The 21,276-nt window shown below is 44.2% G+C and overlaps 2 protein-coding genes across 2 annotated transcripts; one reads left to right on the top strand and one right to left on the bottom strand.

The window, feature by feature from the left end:
• The first annotated feature begins 7,251 nt into the window (after positions 1–7,251).
• LOC125890880 (transcription termination factor 1-like) lies at positions 7,252–12,529 on the top strand. The gene is made up of 10 exons (XM_049579769.1): positions 7,252–7,539; positions 8,335–8,459; positions 8,701–8,886; positions 9,374–9,452; positions 9,597–9,721; positions 9,839–10,034; positions 10,182–10,274; positions 10,783–10,848; positions 11,333–11,418; positions 11,844–12,529. The coding sequence occupies exons 1-10, from the start codon at positions 7,253–7,255 to the stop codon at positions 12,050–12,052; spliced, it is 1,452 nt and encodes a 483-aa protein (XP_049435726.1). The 5' UTR covers position 7,252; the 3' UTR covers positions 12,053–12,529.
• Positions 12,530–13,589: 1,060 nt separating this feature from the next.
• endog (endonuclease G) lies at positions 13,590–20,084 on the bottom strand. The gene is given in 8 exon segments (XM_049579792.1): positions 13,590–14,784; positions 14,786–14,878; positions 14,969–15,050; positions 15,152–15,261; positions 15,349–15,487; positions 15,586–15,779; positions 19,903–19,959; positions 19,961–20,084. Coding segments are annotated over 8 exon segments (903 nt in total). The 5' UTR covers position 20,084; the 3' UTR covers positions 13,590–14,679.
• Positions 20,085–21,276: the final 1,192 nt, after the last annotated feature.

Genomic DNA, 21,276 nt, shown 5'->3' on the forward strand with positions numbered 1-21,276 from the left:
TTTGTGCATTTTTATGTTTATGACTAAAATCACAGTTGATCATTTAGTTAAACGACAGGAGAATGTACCTGAAGTGTGTGAAGTAAAAGTCCTCATGGTTATGGTAAGATATAATAATGTAATTATTGATCCTCACAGGGGAAACTCTGTCACTGCAGCAGCTCACACACACACACACACACACCCACCCAACACCACCCACACAGATAAATCAATATTCAATTCAATAAAACTTTATTTATCCTGACGGAAGTTCTTGTCCCAGAGAACGCTTCAAATACAGGAAGTGAATCTGAATAACGTGAACTCGTCTATCTTATTAACCTGCCATCTCAGGTTCCCATAATGATAGAGGGAAGATTCAACCTTTACCTCCTCTTCGCCAGCCTTCATCTCTTCCTCCTCCTCCTCCTCCTCCTCTGAAGCTTCGTGGGATTTCAGGTCTCACTCAGTCCAAGCTGTGATGTTGGAGGCTCATCAGCTGATCTCTGGTGTGGAGCCCTGACTTGACTCCACCAGGACAGGACGGAGGTCCGACACAATAAAGAATGTATGAAGCCATGTTGTCATAAATGTACCTGACCACACTGCTACAGGACGACCAACAGACGACTGTAAAGACAACATGACTAAGAGGAAACAAGGCCATGAAGAGACAAGACGAAGAGTGACTCTGACAGGCTGCTGGTGGAGACAGCGTCAGAGGAGAGTGAGGTCAGAGGTTTATACAAAATAAATGTGTCACATGGCCTCATCTGACAGGAAGTTTATGTCAGGTTCACATAATCTTTGTTGTTGTTTGGGCATTTAATTCTGTCATATGAACATCAAAACATCAAATACACTTTTCACTATTTACTATTACTATTCAAAGTAAAAATCTAATTTTAAATTTAATTTGTTAAATTTCAATGAACTATGAAAAATAAATGTGGTGAGCTGAGGTTTCTCAACAACTCTGAAACAGGAAGTGGTCTTTACTTCCCCTTTGACAGCTTCCTGTCAGACCCTCTGATGTCATCACTGTGTTTATGACTGAACTTTGACCACCACATCAACTGTGACATACAGAAACATTCATCACTATGTGATGTCACTGATTTACAACACATTTAAACACAGTGCATGCTGGGAAACTCTGCCCATTCAGACCCAACACGCCACATGTTAATGACAGTGATGTTTATTGGTCTTAAACTAATTAGGTGAAATCAGCTTCATGAAGTTCAGTCACACAAACTCATGTCCCTGCTGAGACGTGGTGTGATCGATCAGATCAGCTGTTATCTATCAGATATTGATCAGCTGTGAGCATCTGTTCTCTCTGACTTTAATAAGAACATTTAAGAACCACATTTAGTTCCTCTTCTGTTCTCTGACAAACACCTGCAGGAACCTCAACAAGTCCTTCAACAAGTCCTTCATCCCTGTCCTGACCTGCTGGAGAGGAGTCAGAGAACTTAGTCACATTTCAAAGAACAGAAACTGGGTCAGAGTGAGACCCCCCCCCCCCGCTGCTGCGCTTTAAGGCGCCCTGCGCATGCGCTGATGAAGAACAGGAAGTAAACAAGCAGCGTGTGTCGTTCAGGCCGCGTGGAGCCGCAGAAACAAACAGACGGTGAGTCAGTAAATATATCCAATATGTAAAATATCCGGGCTCATGTCTGGATTCAGGGCCAGGACCAGACTCCCGCTCCGATAATCGAGTCTGCTCCCGGCTCTGGTTCCGGGTCTCCTCTGAGAGCCGGTCTTATCTCCGGCTCTGGTCTCGTGGTGTTGTCCCAGTGGTTTCAGAGAGAGACTCGGTACCAGAGTCCGCAGAGAGATCACTGAGGTGTTTTGTTGAGGGTCTGGGCTGGGCGATAAATCGATTTTATCGATTAATTCGAATTTGCAGTTTAGGCCGATTTGTTTTAATGAAAATCGAGTTCCTATTTAAAACCCGCCACCGCCGCTCCCCGCTGGGCTCCTGTAGTTCAGAGTGGGCTCACCCCTCACCCCGCGCGCTTAATGCACAAACAACATGGCAGCGAGCGCTGAAGAGCTCCTTCTCAAGAAAGGGAACGAGTTCTTCAGCGCTTTTGTGCGCTCACCTGTGTGTGTGTGTGTGTGTGTGTGTGTGTGTGTGTGTGTGTGTGTGTGCGCGCGCGCGCGCACATCAGGGCCGAACTCTGCCGTGCGCGACACAGAGAGCAGAGGAGGATTTACGCGCACCGTGTAGGGACATAAATGACATGCCGTTGTGTAAATAAGATGAACAAGTGTTACCAGCGCCAAGCTGGCAGACCCCCAGCAGTAGTAAAGGGACCTCCGAAGACCATTAGCTCCTTTAGCTTGTGTTAGCTCGTTGTGGCAACAACACATAAACAACGGGACTTCGTCTGCGTTAAAAAACGGCACTTTATTTTCAGCACTGCAGGGATGATGCACAGCCTCTGTCATCAGTGTCTGACTTTTACATAGAGGGAAATAACTCAAAAACAGCATGCAGAACTGCGTAGGCTTCTTCACTGTGGCTGCTCGATGTAAACAACGTAACACATGCCTCACTTTCTTCCTGGGACACATCCGTCTGACGTCACACACCACACCCGGCGCGCTAACGTCTCATACCTCCAACATCAACTACACACATACACAGCTCCACACACACACACACACACACACACAAGCCACACACATCAGGCTCAGCCTGTAACATAAGGCTGTTTAGTTTGTTTAATAAAAGGACAGGTATAGACCTGTTCTGTAGGAAAGGTAACCTTAAATAACTTCTGTTGTGATCCAATATGATGGTAGGGGAAACACTGCCGTATGATAAGAAAGGGGTCCGGTGGAAAGTGATCACAGATGCAGTTGCCGTGTATACTGCAAGAGATGTGGTGCCCATATATAGGCTACTGTGGAAAAGCTGGGGTTTATTCACGTGCTGAAAGCTTTGGACCCCAGGTATGTGCTACCAGGATGCAAATATATATATTTTTTTAACTAGGAGGGGAAAAATCGATTTAAATCATGAATCGGATGTTTTGTGAAAAAATCGGAGATTTTTTTTTAGGCCATATCGCCCAGCCCTACTGGGCTCAGTGGTTCAGGTCTGGGCTCAGTGGTTCAGGTCTGGGCTCAGTGGTCCGGGTCACTGACTGTTGTCTGGTCTGTGTGTTTCTGTTGTTCAGGGTTCTGTGTTAAAGGTTCTCCTGAGGTCTGTAAGAAACCAGTCTTTATCACGTCCACTAACAGAACCACAGCAGTTCGGGTTCAGGTCTGGCTTACAGAACCACTGTGATCAGCTGAACTGTTCTCTGAAGAACGATTGACAGAGAGAAGAACAGTCTGATTTTACCCTCCTCTGTCTGAGAACACACAGAACCATCAGATCCATCAGAACCAGATGATCAGTGGGTTAATAAACACAAACAGAACGTCAGAACAATAAACTGAGAAGAGTCAGAACCAGACACTACGGTCTCTGCATCAGGAGAACAGATCCTGCAGAACAAACGTCATACAGTCTGTCTCTATACTTGTTATTCAACTGAGAAACTTTTAGAACTGAACTCTGTAAATTAAATTTAATAACTGAATTTAATTATTTAGATTTTTATTTCAATAACATGTTCTGTAGGATCTGTTCTCCTGATGAAGGAACCGTAGTGTCTGGTTCTGACTGTTCTGTTTATTGTTCTGAGGTTCTGTCAGTGTTCATTAACTGAGGCTCACTGATCATCTGGCTCTGGTGGCTCTCAGACAGAGGAGGCTAAAATCAGATCTGCTGCTCAGTCTGTACGCTGCTACGCTACATGGGTCTGTACGCTGCTACGCTACATCAGTCTGTACGCTGCTACGCTACATCAGTCTGTACGCTGCTACGCTACATTGGTCTGTACGCTGCTACGCTACATGGGTCTGTACACTGCTACGCTACATCAGTCTGTACACTGCTACGCTACATGGGTCTGTACACTGCTACGCTACATCAGTCTGTACGCTGCTACGCTACATTGGTCTGTACGCTGCTACGCTACATGGGTCTGTACACTGCTACGCTACATCAGTCTGTACACTGCTACGCTACATGGGTCTGTACACTGCTACGCTACATCAGTCTGTACGCTGCTACGCTACATCGGTCTGTACGCTGCTACGCTACATGGGTCTGTACACTGCTACGCTACATCAGTCTGTACACTGCTACGCTACATCGGTCTGTACGCTGCTACGCTACATGGGTCTGTACGCTGCTACGCTACATGGGTCTGTACACTGCTACGCTACATGGGTCTGTACGCTGCTACGCTACATCAGTCTGTACGCTGCTACGCTACATGGGTCTGTACACTGCTACGCTACATGGGTCTGTACGCTGCTACGCTACATGGGTCTGTACGCTGCTACGCTACATCAGTCTGTACGCTGCTACGCTACATGGGTCTGTACACTGCTACGCTACATGGGTCTGTACGCTGCTACGCTACATGGGTCTGTACACTGCTACGCTACATGGGTCTGTACGCTGCTACGCTACATGGGTCTGTACGCTGCTACGCTACATGGGTCTGTACGCTGCTACGCTACATCAGTCTGTATGCTGCTACGCTACATCAGTCTGTACGCTGCTACGCTACATGGGTCTGTACACTGCTACGCTACATCAGTCTGTACACTGCTATGCTACATCAGTCTGTACACTGCTACGCTACATGGGTCTGTACACTGCTACGCTACATCAGTCTGTACACTGCTACGCTACATGGGTCTGTACGCTGTTTTGCTACATCAGTCTGTACACTGCTACGCTACATGGGTCTGTACGCTGTTTTGCTACATCAGTCTGTACACTGCTACGCTACATCAGTCTGTACGTTGGTATGCTACATCAGTTTGTACACTGCTACGCTATATCAGTCTGTACGTTGGTATGCTACATCAGTCTGTACACTGCTACGCTACATCAGTCTGTACACTGCTATGCTACATCAGTCTGTACACTGCTACGCTACATCAGTCTGTACACTGCTACGCTACATCAGTCTGTACGTTGGTATGCTACATCAGTCTGTACACTGCTACGCTACATCAGTCTGTACGTTGGTATGCTACATCAGTCTGTACGTTGGTATGCTACATCAGTTTGTACACTGCTACGCTACATCAGTCTGTACGTTGGTATGCTACATCAGTCTGTACACTGCTACGCTACATCAGTCTGTACGTTGGTATGCTACATCAGTTTGTACACTGCTACGCTATATCAGTCTGTACGCTGGTATGCTACATCAGTCTACAGGGTTCAACGCTAAGGTTTTTTTTCACTTGCCCGGTCGAGCAAGTTGGTCACAGATCTACTTGCCCAAAGTCATTTTTTACTTGCCCTATAAAAATTGTTTAATTTAAGCGGCTATCAAATAACAAAGACTGCAGTTATTTTTATGTTATGTAATCTTCATTCACATTGTATTTATTAATTAAAACAACATATGTCATGTATTGTAGCTTAATTCCTACACAAATATGACAGTGTCAGGGCTTAAAGTGAAAAATTTGTCAATCGTTCTCCGTCTATAATTATGCGCCCTACTTGAGCCATGCCCACCTATTTATTTTTCATCCCTCTCTCCAGTTCTGCTGTACTAACACCGGGTTTAATATATTTTGCTTCCATCTCTCTGCCCTGCTCTACTCTACTTCAGCGCTACTTAGCTCTCTCTCTACTCTACCAGTAGACTACCACATCCACCTGTTGCACAAAACGCACACAGCAGTGTTTCCCCTAGGATGGAGTTGTAGCAGCGGAGGTGAAGCACATGCATGAAAAATAATTTTCACATGCGTGAAACTTTTTTGTATGCTTGCAAAGCACAGCCTGCTGGGATGTTTCTGTGTATCTACTGGCACCAGAAGGGCTCTTGAGGACTAAGTACATACAGTACATGTGTGCACAGTAATGAGCAGGTGAAATGTCTGTCTAGCTTACATATGAGGTGTCTCAAGATTTAGGAACATACAATTTTATTGAATATAATAAAGTAAAAAGTCACCTGACATGCTGCTGTTTTGTGCTGTGACCTATTTAAGTGCTGGAAGTTGTTATTTACATGACAACGCCTGAACGCAACACAAGCTCATGAGTGCCGTGCTACGCTGCTCGGAGTGCAGCGTGTTTGTCTGTGCGTAGCAGCAGTCTGTTGATGGTTATTTACACAGTGTCCATAACAATAACTTTGTCAGCTGACAAACTGCACCGGGCTCGGGGTCAGGTTTGGTCAGGAAAATGCGGCCCGAGCCGCTCTAGCGTGATCACCTGTGTGTATGGTGGAACTCTGCCATGCGCGATACAGAGAGCAGAGGAGAATTGTTAACACGTGACCATGTAGAGACAGAAATGACACGATAGCATAACACCATAAATAGTATATTGTTATAAAATAATATCAATGGGGGCTGTGGGCAGGACATTGTTACACAGCGTGTGCCTGTGACTTCAGGCAGAGAGACCACTGCATCAGAGCAGAAGGAGCACTAACTTTTACTATTTTTAGCAACTTGCCCGATCGGGCAAGTGAGTTGTTAGTTTACATGCCCGACCTTGAGTTTTACTTGCCCCGGGCAATCGGGCAGTCCTTATTGTTGAGCCCTGGTCTGTATGCTGCTACGCTACATCAGTCTGTACGCTGCTACGCTATATCAGTCTGTATGCTGCTATACTACATCGAAATGAGACAGGAGGACGCAGTGAGACAGGAGGACGCAGTGAGACAGGAGGATGCAGGAGGACGCAGTGAGACAGGAGACACAGTGAGACACGAGGACACCTTTAACCTGAACTTTGTTTCTTTTTTTACAGCTTCAACAACAAACTGATCAACAGCATCAAATCTACACCTCCTCCATCACTTCCTCCTCTGTCATCTCCATCACCTCCTCCTTCTGTCATGAGTCCTCCTGCAGATTGTGTCTCCCCTCAGAAGAAGAAGAGGAGGAGGTCAGAGATGGAGGAGTGTCCCACACCTGTGGACATCGAAACACCTGAGAAAGCAGAAAAGAAGAAGAAGAAGATGAGAGAGAAAGAGGATGACAGTCTTCACCCTCTTGCTCCTCCTGCTGCTGATGTGAGCAGCCCAAAGGAGGAGAAGAGGAAAAAGAAGAAGAGAATGGAGAGGCAGGAGGAGGAGGTGAAGGAGGAGGTGCAGGACGCCGCAGAAACCAACACAGCAGAAAAGAAGAAGAAGAAGAAAAAGAAACACACATCGCCATGGTAACAACAGACCATAACCACAGACAGACAGACAACATTGCCACGAAGAAAAAGAAGACGAAAGAAGAGAGTGTGGAGCAAGTGATGTCACAGGAAGGAGAGAAGAAGAAGAAGAAGAGAGGGGAGAAAGTGATGTCACAGGAAGGAGAGACTGTAGGAGAGGAGGAGAGAGGGAAGGAGAGGAGAGGAGCAAAAGAGAAGATGGGAGAGACGAAGAAGAGGACGACAGGAGGAGGAAGAGAAGGAGTGAAGAAGAAAAGAAGAGGAGCTGAAGGAGAGGAGCAGTAAGTTCTTCTGTTTATTATTTTTATTGTTATTAATGTAACTTGTCATCGCAGTGAAACAGTGAAAGAAAACTTCTGAGATGTCAATAACGTCAGATATTCTGTTTACAAAGTTTTAAGTCTCAAAGTTATGATAAAGAAGTTTAAATGTTAGAAGAAAAGGAGTCTGCATTAACAGTGTCCATTATTAGATGATACAGTTGTAACGTTACATAAAGACATAACATCGTAAGAGAAAATCGTAACATAAAATACAGTCATAATGTTGTAAGATAATTAAGTCGTAATGTAAAATAATGTCTTAATATTGTGGGATAAAGTGGTTACAGAAAAGTCGTAATATTGTAAGATACATTTGTAACATTAAGATAAAGTTTCATTGTAAGATAAAGTGTAAACATTGTAAGATGTACAATAAAAATTGTATTGTAATATTGAAGTTGTCACTTAAAAAAAGTCAAAGTTGTAACATAAAATAAAGTCTAAACGTTTTAAGGTGAAGTTGTGAAGAAAGACAGAAGTTGTAAAGTTTAAGATAGAGCCATAACGTTGTGAGATACATTCGTCACATTTTGGGAAGAAGTTGTAACAAAGTAGCGGTAACGTTGTAAGATAAAAGTCATAATGTTGTACAATACAGTCATAGTGTTTGGAGATAAAGTCTTAAAGTCAATCGTGATGTTGTGAGATTGAGTCATAACATTGTAAGAAAGTCGTTTGTGGTCCAATCATTGTGCAGTATTTCTCTGGTCCAATCATAGCGGAGTGTTAACAGTGCATTTCCTGTGATGTCAGAGTGGACTGGGCATCGTTAAAGGAGCTTCAGGAGTTTGTTCCAGGCGTGGAGAAGAAATCAGCTGATGAGATCAAAAAACTGCTGAGATACGACCTGCAGCGCTTCAAGTACTTGAAACAACAAGGTACAAATACTGTAAACAACCAGGTGCCGATACTGCAAACAACAAGGTACCGATACTGCAAACAACAAGGTACCTATACAGTAAACAACAAGGTACCTATACAGTAAACAACAAGGTACCTATACAGTAAACAACGAGGTACCTATACTGCAAACAACAAGGTACCTATACTGTAAACAATCAGGTGTTTATGAGGACAATTCTTGAACTACTGCATGTTCACCTGTCCTTCGTCCTCCAGGTGTTTCTTTGCGTCGGGGGCGGTGCTCTCAGGAAGAGAATCAGCGAATCAGAGAGAACGTGGCAGACTTCCTGGCTCTGACAGGCATCAGCTCGGCCAATCAGCTTCTGTTTCCTCAGAGGTACAAAGACCAGGAGGTAGAGATTAAGAAGCTGAGAGCACGACATCACTTCCTGGAGAGAATCGGTACGTAAAGAAACACAAACATCATGATTGGTGTGTGTGTGTGTGTGTGTGTGTGTGTGTGTAGTGCTGCAGTGTGTGTGTGTGTGTGTGTGTGTGTGTGTGTAGTGCTGCAGTGTGTGTGTGTGTAGTGCTGCAGTGTGTGTGTGTGTGTAGTGCTGCAGTGTGTGTGTGTGTGTGTGTGTGTGTGTGTGTGTGTGTGTGTGTAGTGCTGCAGTGTGTGTGTGTGTGTGTGTGTATAGTACTGCTGCTGTGTGTGTGTGTGTGTGTGTGTGTGTAGTGCTGCTGCTGTGTGTGTGTGTGTGTGTGTGTGTGTGTGTGTGTGTGTATAGTACTGCTGTGTGTGTGTGTGTGTGTGTGTGTGTGTGTGTGTAGCACTGTCTGAAACAAAGTTCTAATAAAACTTAACCCCATGAAACACAGACTGTCAGTAGTTACTAATATAACCTCCATACATTAATCAACTTTCTGTCTCTCTGTGTCCGTCCAGCCGAGGGGATTCCTCGCACGTGCCATCAAGTTCACACAAGAGCCAAAAAGATTTTTGACGACAGGAACCACATGGGAAGGTCAGAGGTCAAACTGATTATGAGTCTGTTTCTGTACTCGGACAAAAACATTCTGTGATCTATCTGTGGAACCTTCTGTATCTCCACATCCTGACTATGTGTTCTCTGTATGTTCATGTTCTACCTGTGGACGTCCTGTTCCAGGTACTCAGAGGAGGAGGTGCGTTCTCTGATGAAGTTACAGAATCTCCACGGCAACGACTGGAGGAAGATCTCTGAGAAGATGGATCGTAGCGTGTACTCTTTACAGAAACGCTTCGTCAGCCTCGGTAAACACCCAGAACCTGAGGTTCTCTCAGGTTCTGTTACAACACTGGAGACGTCTTTATTCAGATGAGTTCTCTGCAGCTGTCACAGTAACCCGACCCTCACCTGTGTCCATCCAGCTGCAGGTCGCGGTTCGTGGAGTCCAGACGAGGAGTCCAGGTTGAAGCAGGCTCTGAAGGCCCACCTGGAGGTTCTGGTACAGCAAAGCTCTACTGGTCCTGGTCTGAGCAGAGACCAGCTGTGTAACAACCTGCCCTGGAAGGAGATCAGTCAGCAGGTTGGGACCAGGTCCTGGAGCCAGTGTCGACTCAAGTGGTCAGTACACCTCCTGGGTTTCCTGCTATACTGGTAGTGGTACTGGTACTCATTCTGATACTGTAGGGTGTCCAGGTGTTCATTTGTTCAAGTTTCTAGTTCTTCAGTTGTCCAGGTGTCCAAGTGTGATGTCTGTGTGTCCTTCAGGTTCTCCCTCTTGAAGTCCAAACTGTCTTCAGGTGTCAGCACCTTCAACAGAGGACCTGAAGGACTTCAGGCTAAAATCCACCTCATCAACACGTAAGACAGCCTTTCACAATAAAAGCTCTGTTTCCTGTGGACATGGACAGGATATAACACATAGGTCCGAAAGTATGTGGACAGTGTGTCTCAGACAGCCTGGAGACCCTTAAAGGGACAGTTCAGATGTTTGACCTGTGGCATGATACACTGCTGTGCTCACTCGTAAGAACAGACGTTCTAAGGCTAAGAAAAAGCAGTGCCAGAGGAGTGTCACACAGTGTAGACAAACTGATGGTGATTTTATAAGGTGTCTAAAAGGTGTCTTATTGTTGTTCCGCCCACAGCAGGACATCACTGAGCTTCTCTGAGATGAGACGGCCGCTGTCTTCTCTAGGACACACACCAACTGCAAAATATCTGAACTGTCCCTTTAATTCATCCTTCATTAATGACTAATGTGATGTCACTGGTCATGTGACTACAGCTCCATGTGGTTTAAACGTGTCATCCTGTCAGGTACGATGATGTGATGGTGATGATGATGAAGACTAACTGTCTGTTTCAGGCTGTACAACATGCAGGTGAACGACATGGCTGACATCGACTGGGACGAGGTCGCTCACACCATCGGGTGAGTAAACGCAGGATTTTATTTTGTTCTCTGACAGTGATGACAATGATGATGATGATGAAGATGACGACATTAGTACTGGTGTCCTGATAGTAGTACTCATATGTCCTGACAGTAGTACTGGTACACAACATGTGTCCTGACAGTAGTACACGTGTCCTGACAGTAGTACACGTGTCCTGACAGTAGTACACATGTGTTCTGACAGTAGTACACGTGTCCTGACAGTAGTACACCTGTGTCCTGACAGTAGTACACCTGTGTCCTGACAGTAGTACACATGTGTTCTGACAGTAGTACTGAAGTGTCCTGACAGTAGTACTGAAGTGTCCTGACAGTAGTACACGTGTGTCCTGACAGTAGTACACGTGTGTCCTGACAGTAGTACTGAAGTGTCCTGACAGTAGTACACCTGTGTCCTGACAGTAGTACTGAAGTGTCCTGACAGTAGTACTAACAGTCCTCCTGTGTTGTTGTGTTGCAGTAACGTGACTCCGTTGTGTGTACAGAAAAGTTTCCACAGACTGAAAGTTTCCAGAGTTCCCAATTGGACCAGTTTATCCTACGGAGGTACCCACTACTCGAGTAACCAATTACCCACTACTACTACTACAGTAATCTATTACTCTCTTCTACAGTAATCTATTACTCACGACTACAGAATGTGGTACTATAGTAATCTATTACTCACCATGACAGTACTGTTACATAGTACTTCATTATTCACTACTTCAGTACTCCATTATTCACTACTACAGTACTCTATTACTCACTACTGCAGTACTCTGTTACTCAGTACTATAGTATTTCTCAGTGTGTAATGAAGTACCTTATGAAGTAATTAAAGTATTAACTTAAGTACTCTGATGGATCAAAGATACTCTGCTCTACAGACAGTGTTTAATGAATGTTGATGTAATGTGTGATGTCACTTCCTGTCTGCTCAGAGATTCAGTGCTTGATGTAATGTGTGATGTCACTTCCTGTCTGCTCAGAGATCGTGGACTTCCTGCAGCTGAGGGTGGTTCCCGTCCTGAAGGAGAAGCTGAGGAGGCTCAGCAGGGAGGAGGAGCAGGAGGAGGCGCACAGCGACACCAGCTACCTGCTGTCTGACATCATCGGCTCGCAAGATGGAGAGGACGACTTCATAGAGGTGGACAACAGTCAGCTGACCTCTGGCCAATCAGGACGAAGACGCCTGTAGAGAACAGCAGGCCCCGCCCCTTCTCCGATGTGATTGGCTGGCTTCCTTTCAGAGTGTGGATGTGCACCGCTATCACGCCTGTGATATGAGGTAGCAGAGTCTAACAGTTAAGAGAGCCGACAGATCTGCTGTGGTGAAAGTGGCGTTGATGTCACCATGATCACATGACCCACACAGACACGTCGGACAGCGAGGTGATGTCATTTGGACTGATGTTAAATCAGATTGGGACGTTTCTGTTCGCACGAGTGAAACTTTGTCTGCTGGTGACACCACGCCTTTTTGTAATCAGCTGACGGTCACCTGTTCGCCGCCGCCAGCTGCCACACTTCCTGTAAACTGCTCCCGACCCTCAATGCTCCAAGACATAAACGGAACTCTGACATGGAGCCGTTGAACGAACTCAACAAACTTTTATTTTGAAAGTCTTGATGAATTTGTGCTGATTTGGTTTTCTAATTAAATATTTACTTCCTGTTTCCTGTCTGAGCCTCTGTCAATCACCCACTCATCACTGATCAATACATCATTGAGATTCACATTGTTAATTAATGCATTACAACAGAAAAGGGGGTTTATGTTTAAGGGCTTTTGAACTCACCAATAAGATTTAAGGTGTAAAAATAAGGTGTTTATCTGTATCAGTTTAAAAGCCCTTAGATCTAGACCTCATTAAATATTCATTTAACATCCCATAATATATCCCTTAATCATTCCCTTAATAACAGAACTTTTAATGACTGAATGAGCAAAGTTAAGGCTTAAGTTTCTTAAAAGTTAAGGGACTCTCATTAAAGGGGAACTTAGGAACTGACTTGCCTGATTTTGACCAGCTGGATCTGGATGAGCCATTTGAATTTGATGAGTGCCCGTATTTATTTGAACACGGAGTACACGGACGTACACGGACGCAGAGCTCATTGAAACTGAAGAGCAGACGAGGAGAGAGAGGGAGCAGCAACAGGCAGAGGAACATGTCTGAATCCAGCTAAAGGTAAACACACACGTTCATTTCTTCTTTCCGTTATGTTGTCAGATAATTAAATTAACAATCCGAGCCTATCTGTGTGGAAAAAATGCACTTTTAGTGGACGTATTTTGACGTTGTTTGACGCTGTCTGAGTGCCCTATTATTTAATATAGCGCTCACAGGCTGCAGGCAGGTCAGCCCTAGCTTCGTACTGGAGAAATGTCACATATTGAACATCCTATCACTCATTTAGACAAAAGGAGATCAGAAAATAGGGCCCTAGTTGAAAAAAACATTAGTTCCCCTTTCATCAGATTTAGGTTAGATTAATGGAGTTTATTAAGGGATTATTTATTATTTTCTGCATCAGCTGAGAGTTAGAGCCCCTTAAGCCTGTCAAAGTACAATAACAGATACCTTAACTTCTCCAAAGGCGAAGGTGAACTGTGGGGTTAATGGATTATCTGCAGAGTTTAAGGGGGAAGTGAGATTTAAGGCCCAAATGTGATTGATGAATGAATGAATGAATGAATGAATGAATTAAAATCCTTAAAGTGAAAACAGGTTGAGTTTTTATCTACAGAAGCACTTAAAGATGAACAGCAATCAATGACAGCTGATTATTATTTATTGATCATCTTTAATCACAATTATCTCTGAAATATCAAATATAATAATATACAAACATGATGATGTCACACAGTCACATGATGATGCTGTCCAGCAGGCGTCTTGCAGGAAACACGTCGGCTCTCTGAGTAAAGACACATCAGGAATAATCAATAATGTTAATACTGTTCATAGTTTCTGTCTCCACAGTAAAAGTTATGGATGGTACCAACAGAAGCGTTCCTTAGCGCTCCCCATGTTTGGTCCCCCCTCTGTTGGGGTACCTAGCACACAGATCTGGTACTAAAAGGTGGAGCTAGAAACCCTGCAGTCTGATTGGTCAGTAGAGGACGCTCACTCTGGTTTTATGTAACCTCTGTTCATACATCAGTAAACTACAACTATAAAATGAAAGAGAAAAAAATCACTTCATTCACTGGGCCGACTGCCGGCAACTTTTAAGGTGGAACGTTAACTTGTAATGTTACTCAATGCATGAGTTGATGACGTGAATCCATCAGCACACCTTAAATTTCACTGTGACAACTTTGACCATCACTTTAGTTTTTATATGACACACACTTTTAGTAATGACTTTAAAAATATAGATTCATTTGGAGCGGATTATGTGAAGGTCATATATTCTAATCCTCACTTCCTGTGGGCTACAGCAACACTAAACCCCTGAGCTTGCCTGAGAAGGACTAAATGCACAAAGCTGCTATTTTGAAATATCCCATGGAGAGAGACTCTCACTGCAGCCTGTTCTATTTTGTTGTGAAAATGTGGGCGTGCAGCCTCGTTCTGTGGACGATAAACCAGGTGCAGACTTCCATCTGTGTCACCGCTGATGAGGAAATACAGCGAGTGCTGGACGGAGCAGTGAGTGACAACAACCCCGCCCACATTTAAGAGGACTGTCTGAACACACCCAGGGTCTAGGTACCATGTCTGAAGGGTTACTGCTGGCTCCAGAGGGTTTGGTGTAGACGAGGTTTAACTGGTGGTGATTTAGACTCACAGGTGCAGTGCATTGTGGGTAATGTATCTATCTGGCGGTGATGGCCTGCAGGCTGCTGGTCCTCTTCATGATGTTTGGGACAAACTGAAGTCCTGATGCTCGTTCAATGGTTTCTATGGGAACCAGTAAACGCGCTCAGAGGAACCTTCTCATCCACCGGTTCGTTGGGTAAAACATACGACCGAAGCTCCACCCCCCTGCCGTCCATCTGCTCCAGGATCACCACCTGACGACACACAGGACAGGACCATCGCCATCGTCACCATCATCACGGTCATCATCATCACCATCACCAACATCAGACAGGTGGACTCACCTTGAAGAAGTGCGTTGGCACGGCGACATGGTTTCGTCCCAACACCTGATATCGAACGTAGAGTTTCCCGTCAGCCTCCTGCCTGAAACACAAACACACACACACACACACACCTGCTGATGTCACTCTGTAGCCCCGCCCACACCGCATTCAGACACCTCAGAAGAAGAGTCAGAGTGTCACCTGGGCAGGTAGAGCGGCCCCGTGCACACGTACACGTTCAGGTAGGATTTGGTCAGAGAGCGACACAACTTCTCTAGATTGTTCCAGGTGTTCTGGTTCAGGTGAGGGTTCTAAACACGGAACACACAGGACGTTAACACACCTGCAGACTGGTGTGTGTGTGTGTGTGTGTGTGTGTGTTGTTGTGTGTGTGTTACCTGTGCAACGTTGCTCAGGTAGAAGGTGTCGTCCATGGCTTTCTGACTCCACTTGTGATTGGCTGCAGCTGCCAGGTGTCCTCTGTCGAAGCCACTCCCCCTGTAGTCGGCGTTGGTTGCTCTGTGGAACACGTGCACGCTGTGCGGGGGTGGAGTCAGGTTTAAATAAAGATTAAATGTCCTGTCTGACATCCTGTCTTTACCTGTCCTCATGTCTCACCTGTCCTCATGTCTCACCTGTCGTCCTCTTTGAACTCACAGTACTTCCTGTCTGATGGGCCGCTCAGGGAGGCGGGGCTTAGCCTCTCTATTACCCAGGATGCAGTGCGTGTGCGGGTGTCATACGAGGTGACATAGGATTCTCTGGTCTTGATGTTGGCCAATGAGGGGAAGCCGTACTTCATCACTGCCCCCGACCCACCTGGACTCACCTGGACAACGAGACATAGCAGGTAAATACAGACTGTGATGTCATGTAGTGAGCAGGCAGTCAGCATCTGTTCAGACACTGACGTGTAAACAAACATCAGATGAGATCAGACGACCTGTTGTCATCAGATCAGATTGTAAACAGACTGAATAAAGTTCAATCAAACAGAACACCTCAAGAACAGGAAGTGAGGCTGTTTTTTCTGAGACTGGTTAAAAGAGGTAGGGACTCAACCTTTGACCTGTGGGAGCTGAGGGCCGTGACACTAATAGAGCAGTGATTTCTTCATCTAAATCATCAACGTGTCTCTTAGACCCCATCCCAACTAGGCTACTTAAGGAGGTCTTTCCTTTAGTTAACACTCATATATTAGATATGATCAATATATCCTTATTAACAGGCTATGTACCACAGTCTTTTAAGGTAGCTGTAATTAAACCTCTACTAAAAAAGCCCACCCTGGATCCAGAGGTGTTAGCCAACTATAGACCAATATCTAATCTTCCCTTTATGTCAAAGATCCTTGAGAAAGTAGTCGCAGACCAGCTGTGTGATTTTCTCCATGATAATAATTTATTTGAGGAATTTCAGTCAGGATTTAGAGTGCATCATAGCACTGAGACAGCTCTAGTTAAAATTACAAATGACCTTCTGATTGCTTCAGACAAAGGACTCGTCTCTGTACTTGTTTTATTAGATCTTAGTGCGTTTGACACAATTGACCATCAAATTCTGCTGCAGAGACTGGATCACTTAATTGGCCTAAAAGGTTCTGCACTAAGCTGGTTTAAATCTTATTTATCTGATTGTTTTCAGTTTGTTCACGTTCATAATGAATCATCCTTACGTACCAAAGTTTGTTTTGGAGTTCCGCAAGGTTCTGTGCTCGGACCAATCCTATTTACTCTATATATGCTTCCTTTAGGTAACATCATTAGAAATCGCTCTGTAAATTTCCATTGTTATGCGGATGATACTCAGTTGTATTTATCAATGAAGCCAGAAGAAAGCAATCAATTAACTAAACTCCATAACTGCCTTAAAGACATAAAAACCTGGATGAGCACCAATTTCCTGATGTTAAATTCAGACAAAACTGAAGTTATTGTTCTTGGCCCCAAACAACTCAGAGACTCTTTATCTGATGACATAGTTTCTCTAGATGGCATTGCTCTGGCCTCTAGCACTACCGTAAGAAACCTCGGAGTAACATTTGATCAAGATTTGTCTTTTAATTCTCATTTAAAACAAACCTCATGGACTGCATTTTTTCATCTGCGTAATATTGTGAAAATTAGGCCTATCCTGACCCGAAAAGATGCAGAAAAATTGGTCCACGCTTTTGTTACCTCTAGGCTGGATTATTGTAACTCTCTATTATCAGGTAGCTCTAGTAAGTCCTTAAAAACTCTCCAGCTAATTCAGAATGCAGCAGCACGTGTACTAACAGGAACTAAGAAACGAGATCATATTTCTCCTGTTTTAGCTTCTCTGCACTGGCTCCCTGTAAAATCCAGAATTGAATTTAAAATCCTACTGTTAACTCATAAAGCTCTAAATGGTCAAGCTCCGTCATATCTTAGAGAGCTCATAGTGCCATATTATCCCACCAGAACACTGCACTCTGAGAACGCAGGGTTACTCGTGGTCCCTAAAGTAGATCAGGAGCCAGAGCCTTCAGCTATCAGGCTCCTCTCCTGTGGAATCATCTTCCTGTTACGGTCCGGGAGGCAGACACCGTCTCCACATTTAAGACTAGACTTAAGACTTTCCTCTTTGATAAAGCTTATAGTTAGGGCTGGCTCAGGCTTGCCCTGTACCAGCCCCTAGTTAGGCTGACTTAGGCCTAGTTTGCCGGAGGACCCCTCTATAATACACCGGGCACCTTCTCTCCTTCTCTCTCTCTCTCTCTCTCTCTCGTATTCTATTACTGCATCAAGCTAACTCGGCCATTCTGGATGTCACTAACTCGGCTTCTTCTCCGGAGCCTTTGTGCTCCACTGTCTCTCAGATTAACTCATATCACAGCGGTGCCTGGACAGCGTGACGTGTGTGGTTGTGCTGCTGCCGTGGTCCTGCCAGATGCCTCCTGCTGCTGCTGCCATCATTAGTCATTAGTCATACTTCTACTGTTATTATACACATATGACTATTGTCACACATGTATACTGCCAGATATTAATACATACTTTCAACATATTGTACCACAGTAGCCAGAACTATAACTATAATATTATTACTTTCAATAATGCTGTTGTAAGCTACTGTCATTACCGTCTGTCCTGCATCTCTCTCTCTCTCTCTCTCTCTCTCTCTCTGTCTCATTGTGTCATACAGATTACTGTTAATTTATCATGCTGATCTGTTCTGTACGACATCTATTGCACGTCTGTCCGTCCTGGAAGAGGGATCCCTCCTCAGTTGCTCTTCCTGAGGTTTCTACCGTTTTTTCCCCGTTAAAGGGTTTTTTGGGTTTTGAGTTTTTCCTGATCAGCTGTGAGGGTCATAAGGACAGAGGGATGTCGTATGCTGTAAAGCCCTGTGAGGCAAATTGTGATTTGTGATATTGGGCTGTATAAATAAAATTGATTGATTGACTGCACTGTGACTGCACTGCGACTGCACCTGCACAGTGCACCTGCATTGTCACTGCACTGTAACTGCAGTCTGCACTGTGACTGCACTGTAACTGCAGACTGCACCTGCACTGTGACTGCGCTGCAACTGCACCTGCATTGTGACTACACCTGCACTGTGACTGCACTGTAACTGCAGACTGCACCTGCGGCTGCACTGTGACTGCACTGTGCACACTAACTGATTCATTCACACCCCCACAGTATAAGATAAGCAGCTTTAAATGATCATTTGTCTGTCTGTCCCTCTCTCTGTCTGTCTGTCCCCCTGTCTCTCTGTCTTTCCTTATAAGGCAAGGCAAGTTTATTTGTATAGCACAATTCAACACAAGGTAATTCAAAGTGCTTTACAGAGACATTAAAAGCAACAAGACACAATTTAAAACAATAAAAACAGTCAATTAAAAGGCAAATAGAAATTGAGATAACATACAGTAACATAAAATAAAAACAGGCTCAATACATTGCATCTAAAAGCACTGCATAGAACATTTGTATAGCTGCCTAAGCTATACGGCCACGGGTCCAGGCCGTGATGGCCTTCATCACTCCTGTGACTCCTTGCCACCAAAATGTGCTCTTAGACAACATTTTAGTTTAATTTCAAAAACCGGCTCTGTCAGAAATTTCAGCTAGGATCTCTTGTCCCTGGCTCTGAACCATCTTGAATTTTGTTGGTCAGGTCTGTTTTTTAATGAGTGTATAGGACGTCTCCATTAATAATACACCCAATGCGTGCCCACTATTTGCTCTTGAGTCCTTCACTCAGAGTCTTACTGTCCCGCCGGACACAGGTTCCACACACTGGTCTTATTCAGATCGTAATGAACTCTAAAGATCCATCACAGGACGTCTGCCTTCTAGATCTGAATTCAGCCTGGACTCAGTCCTCAGCCCTGAAATCTCTGACATTTGCAGCCGATTTAACAATAAACCCAAATAGAATAGTCAGGATAAGAATAATAAAAGAATAATAATAAAAGGCATGAATCAGCAGTGTGTAGTTAAAAGTATGGGCAGTAGAATACAACAGGTAAGTATTTAATCTAGAGTACGCTTCAGTAAACAATAGTGTTTTTAGCCCTGATTTAAAGGAGCTGACAGTCTGAGCAGACCTCAGATCTACAGGAAGTTTGTTCCACATAAGACATCCTTCTTTGTCCCAGCTGTCATCAGTACCCTGAACTCAACACAGTGACTGATGAATTTTAGACTCTGATCTGATCTGATGTCTTTAATGTCTCTTTCTGTCTTTATATTATGTTGTCTTTTATGTCTGCTGAGCTGAGGACAAGTGTCTATCCCTAGAGGACAGTTAAGATTTATTCTATATTAACTATATATCAACTATAGTCATATTGATCTGTGCAGACTGACTTTAACCTGTGAAAACAAGAATTACTGCTCATGTTTAAATGTGTGTGTGTGTGTGTGTGTGTGTGTGTGTGTGTGTGTGTGTGTCACTGACCCTCTCACGCACACACTCACCGTCAGTTCGGAGGCCTGGACCGTCGGTACCGGGATCACCAGGACTCTCCTCAGAAGCTCCGGCAGAGTCCCGGCTGTCCTCCTCCTCCTGCCGGCCTCTGACGCTCAGCAGGCGGGTCACTGAAGCTCCGAGTCCCGCTCCGACCAACAAGGTCGTTCCGGTCCTCCACCACCGCCTCATGCTGCTGTTCAGCCGCCAGTGACGCGCTCTGATGACGTCACTTCAGTCGTACTGTGATATGTTCACTGTCATCACGTAAAGTCCGTCATCCTCTGACACACAGGTCTCAGACTGTTTGACTGGTTACCATGGAAACATCGGAGCGACGGTTGCAGTCACCGTGACTGTTGTCATGTTGTGTCTGTTGATCAGAGGATATAAGCCCAACGTGTACAGTGCTGTGTCACACTGTGTCATATACAGAGATGATCACAGAGCTGTGACTGGCTTTAGTTCATCACTTCTTATGTTGTTCTCTGCTCTGTATATCTAATACTACAAAGCGCCCCCTACAGGACAGCTGCAGTAACACTGTAATCTGATTACTCTCTACAGTCTGTGTCTTGTGTCTTATGTCTCTGTATCATGATGGTGAATATTGTGTCTGACCTACAGGATTTAAGTCCAGTTTTAATATTCTACAGTAACTTATTTACACACACGAGTTTTAATTTTTAGTCAGCTAATGGAAGAATAAAAAAACAACATCATGTCTGTGCTGCAGTGAATTGTGGGTAATGAAATCAGTAGAGTCTGCAAAAAAGGCCTCTGTTGGTCCCTGTGGACTGATTAACTGTAGATCTGGATCCTCAGAACTCTCAGACTTCCTGTGAACGCTCCTGCAAAGTGTGGTGATGTCTGAACATTTGGATTCAACCAGAATATGTGTATATGTATGTATATATGTGTATATGTATGTATGTATGTATATATGTGTATATGTATGTATGTATGTGTTTATATGTATTTATGTATGTGTGTATATATATATATATACATATATATATATATATATATATATATATATATATATATATATATATATATGTATATATATATATAGACACCAGGACTCGGAGTCGCAGTCCTACACACTTCTCTGAGCTTCTAGTTCAGTTACCCAGCCATAGTTTTCATAGTTTTATACAAACGGTGTCTGTCCCCTGACCACCTAAATTATTTAAATCTAATATTAAACAAAGAGGAGTTGTGCATAACAACCTCATAAAAATTAAAACCTCTTCTGTGACAGAAAGACAAAACAGGAGAATTAAATGCGGACTGTTAAATATCAGGGGTCTGTTTCACAAAGCAGGTTTAGTGAAAACTCAGAGTCTGTTAACTTGAAATGAGGGAAACTCTGAGTTTTCCGT

The sequence above is a fragment of the Epinephelus fuscoguttatus genome, linkage group LG6 (assembly GCF_011397635.1).
Source record: "Epinephelus fuscoguttatus linkage group LG6, E.fuscoguttatus.final_Chr_v1".
Lineage (NCBI taxonomy): Eukaryota > Metazoa > Chordata > Actinopteri > Perciformes > Serranidae > Epinephelus > Epinephelus fuscoguttatus.

Coding starts and splice junctions, on each gene's coding strand:
- LOC125890880 (XM_049579769.1), top strand. CDS start 7,253: ATGGTAACAACAGACCATAACCACAGACAGACAGACAACATTGCCACG. Junction 9,453..9,596: donor GACAGGAACCACATGGGAAG/GTCAGAGGTCAA, acceptor GTCCTGTTCCAG/GTACTCAGAGGAGGAGGTGC. Junction 10,275..10,782: donor AAAATCCACCTCATCAACAC/GTAAGACAGCCT, acceptor TGTCTGTTTCAG/GCTGTACAACATGCAGGTGA.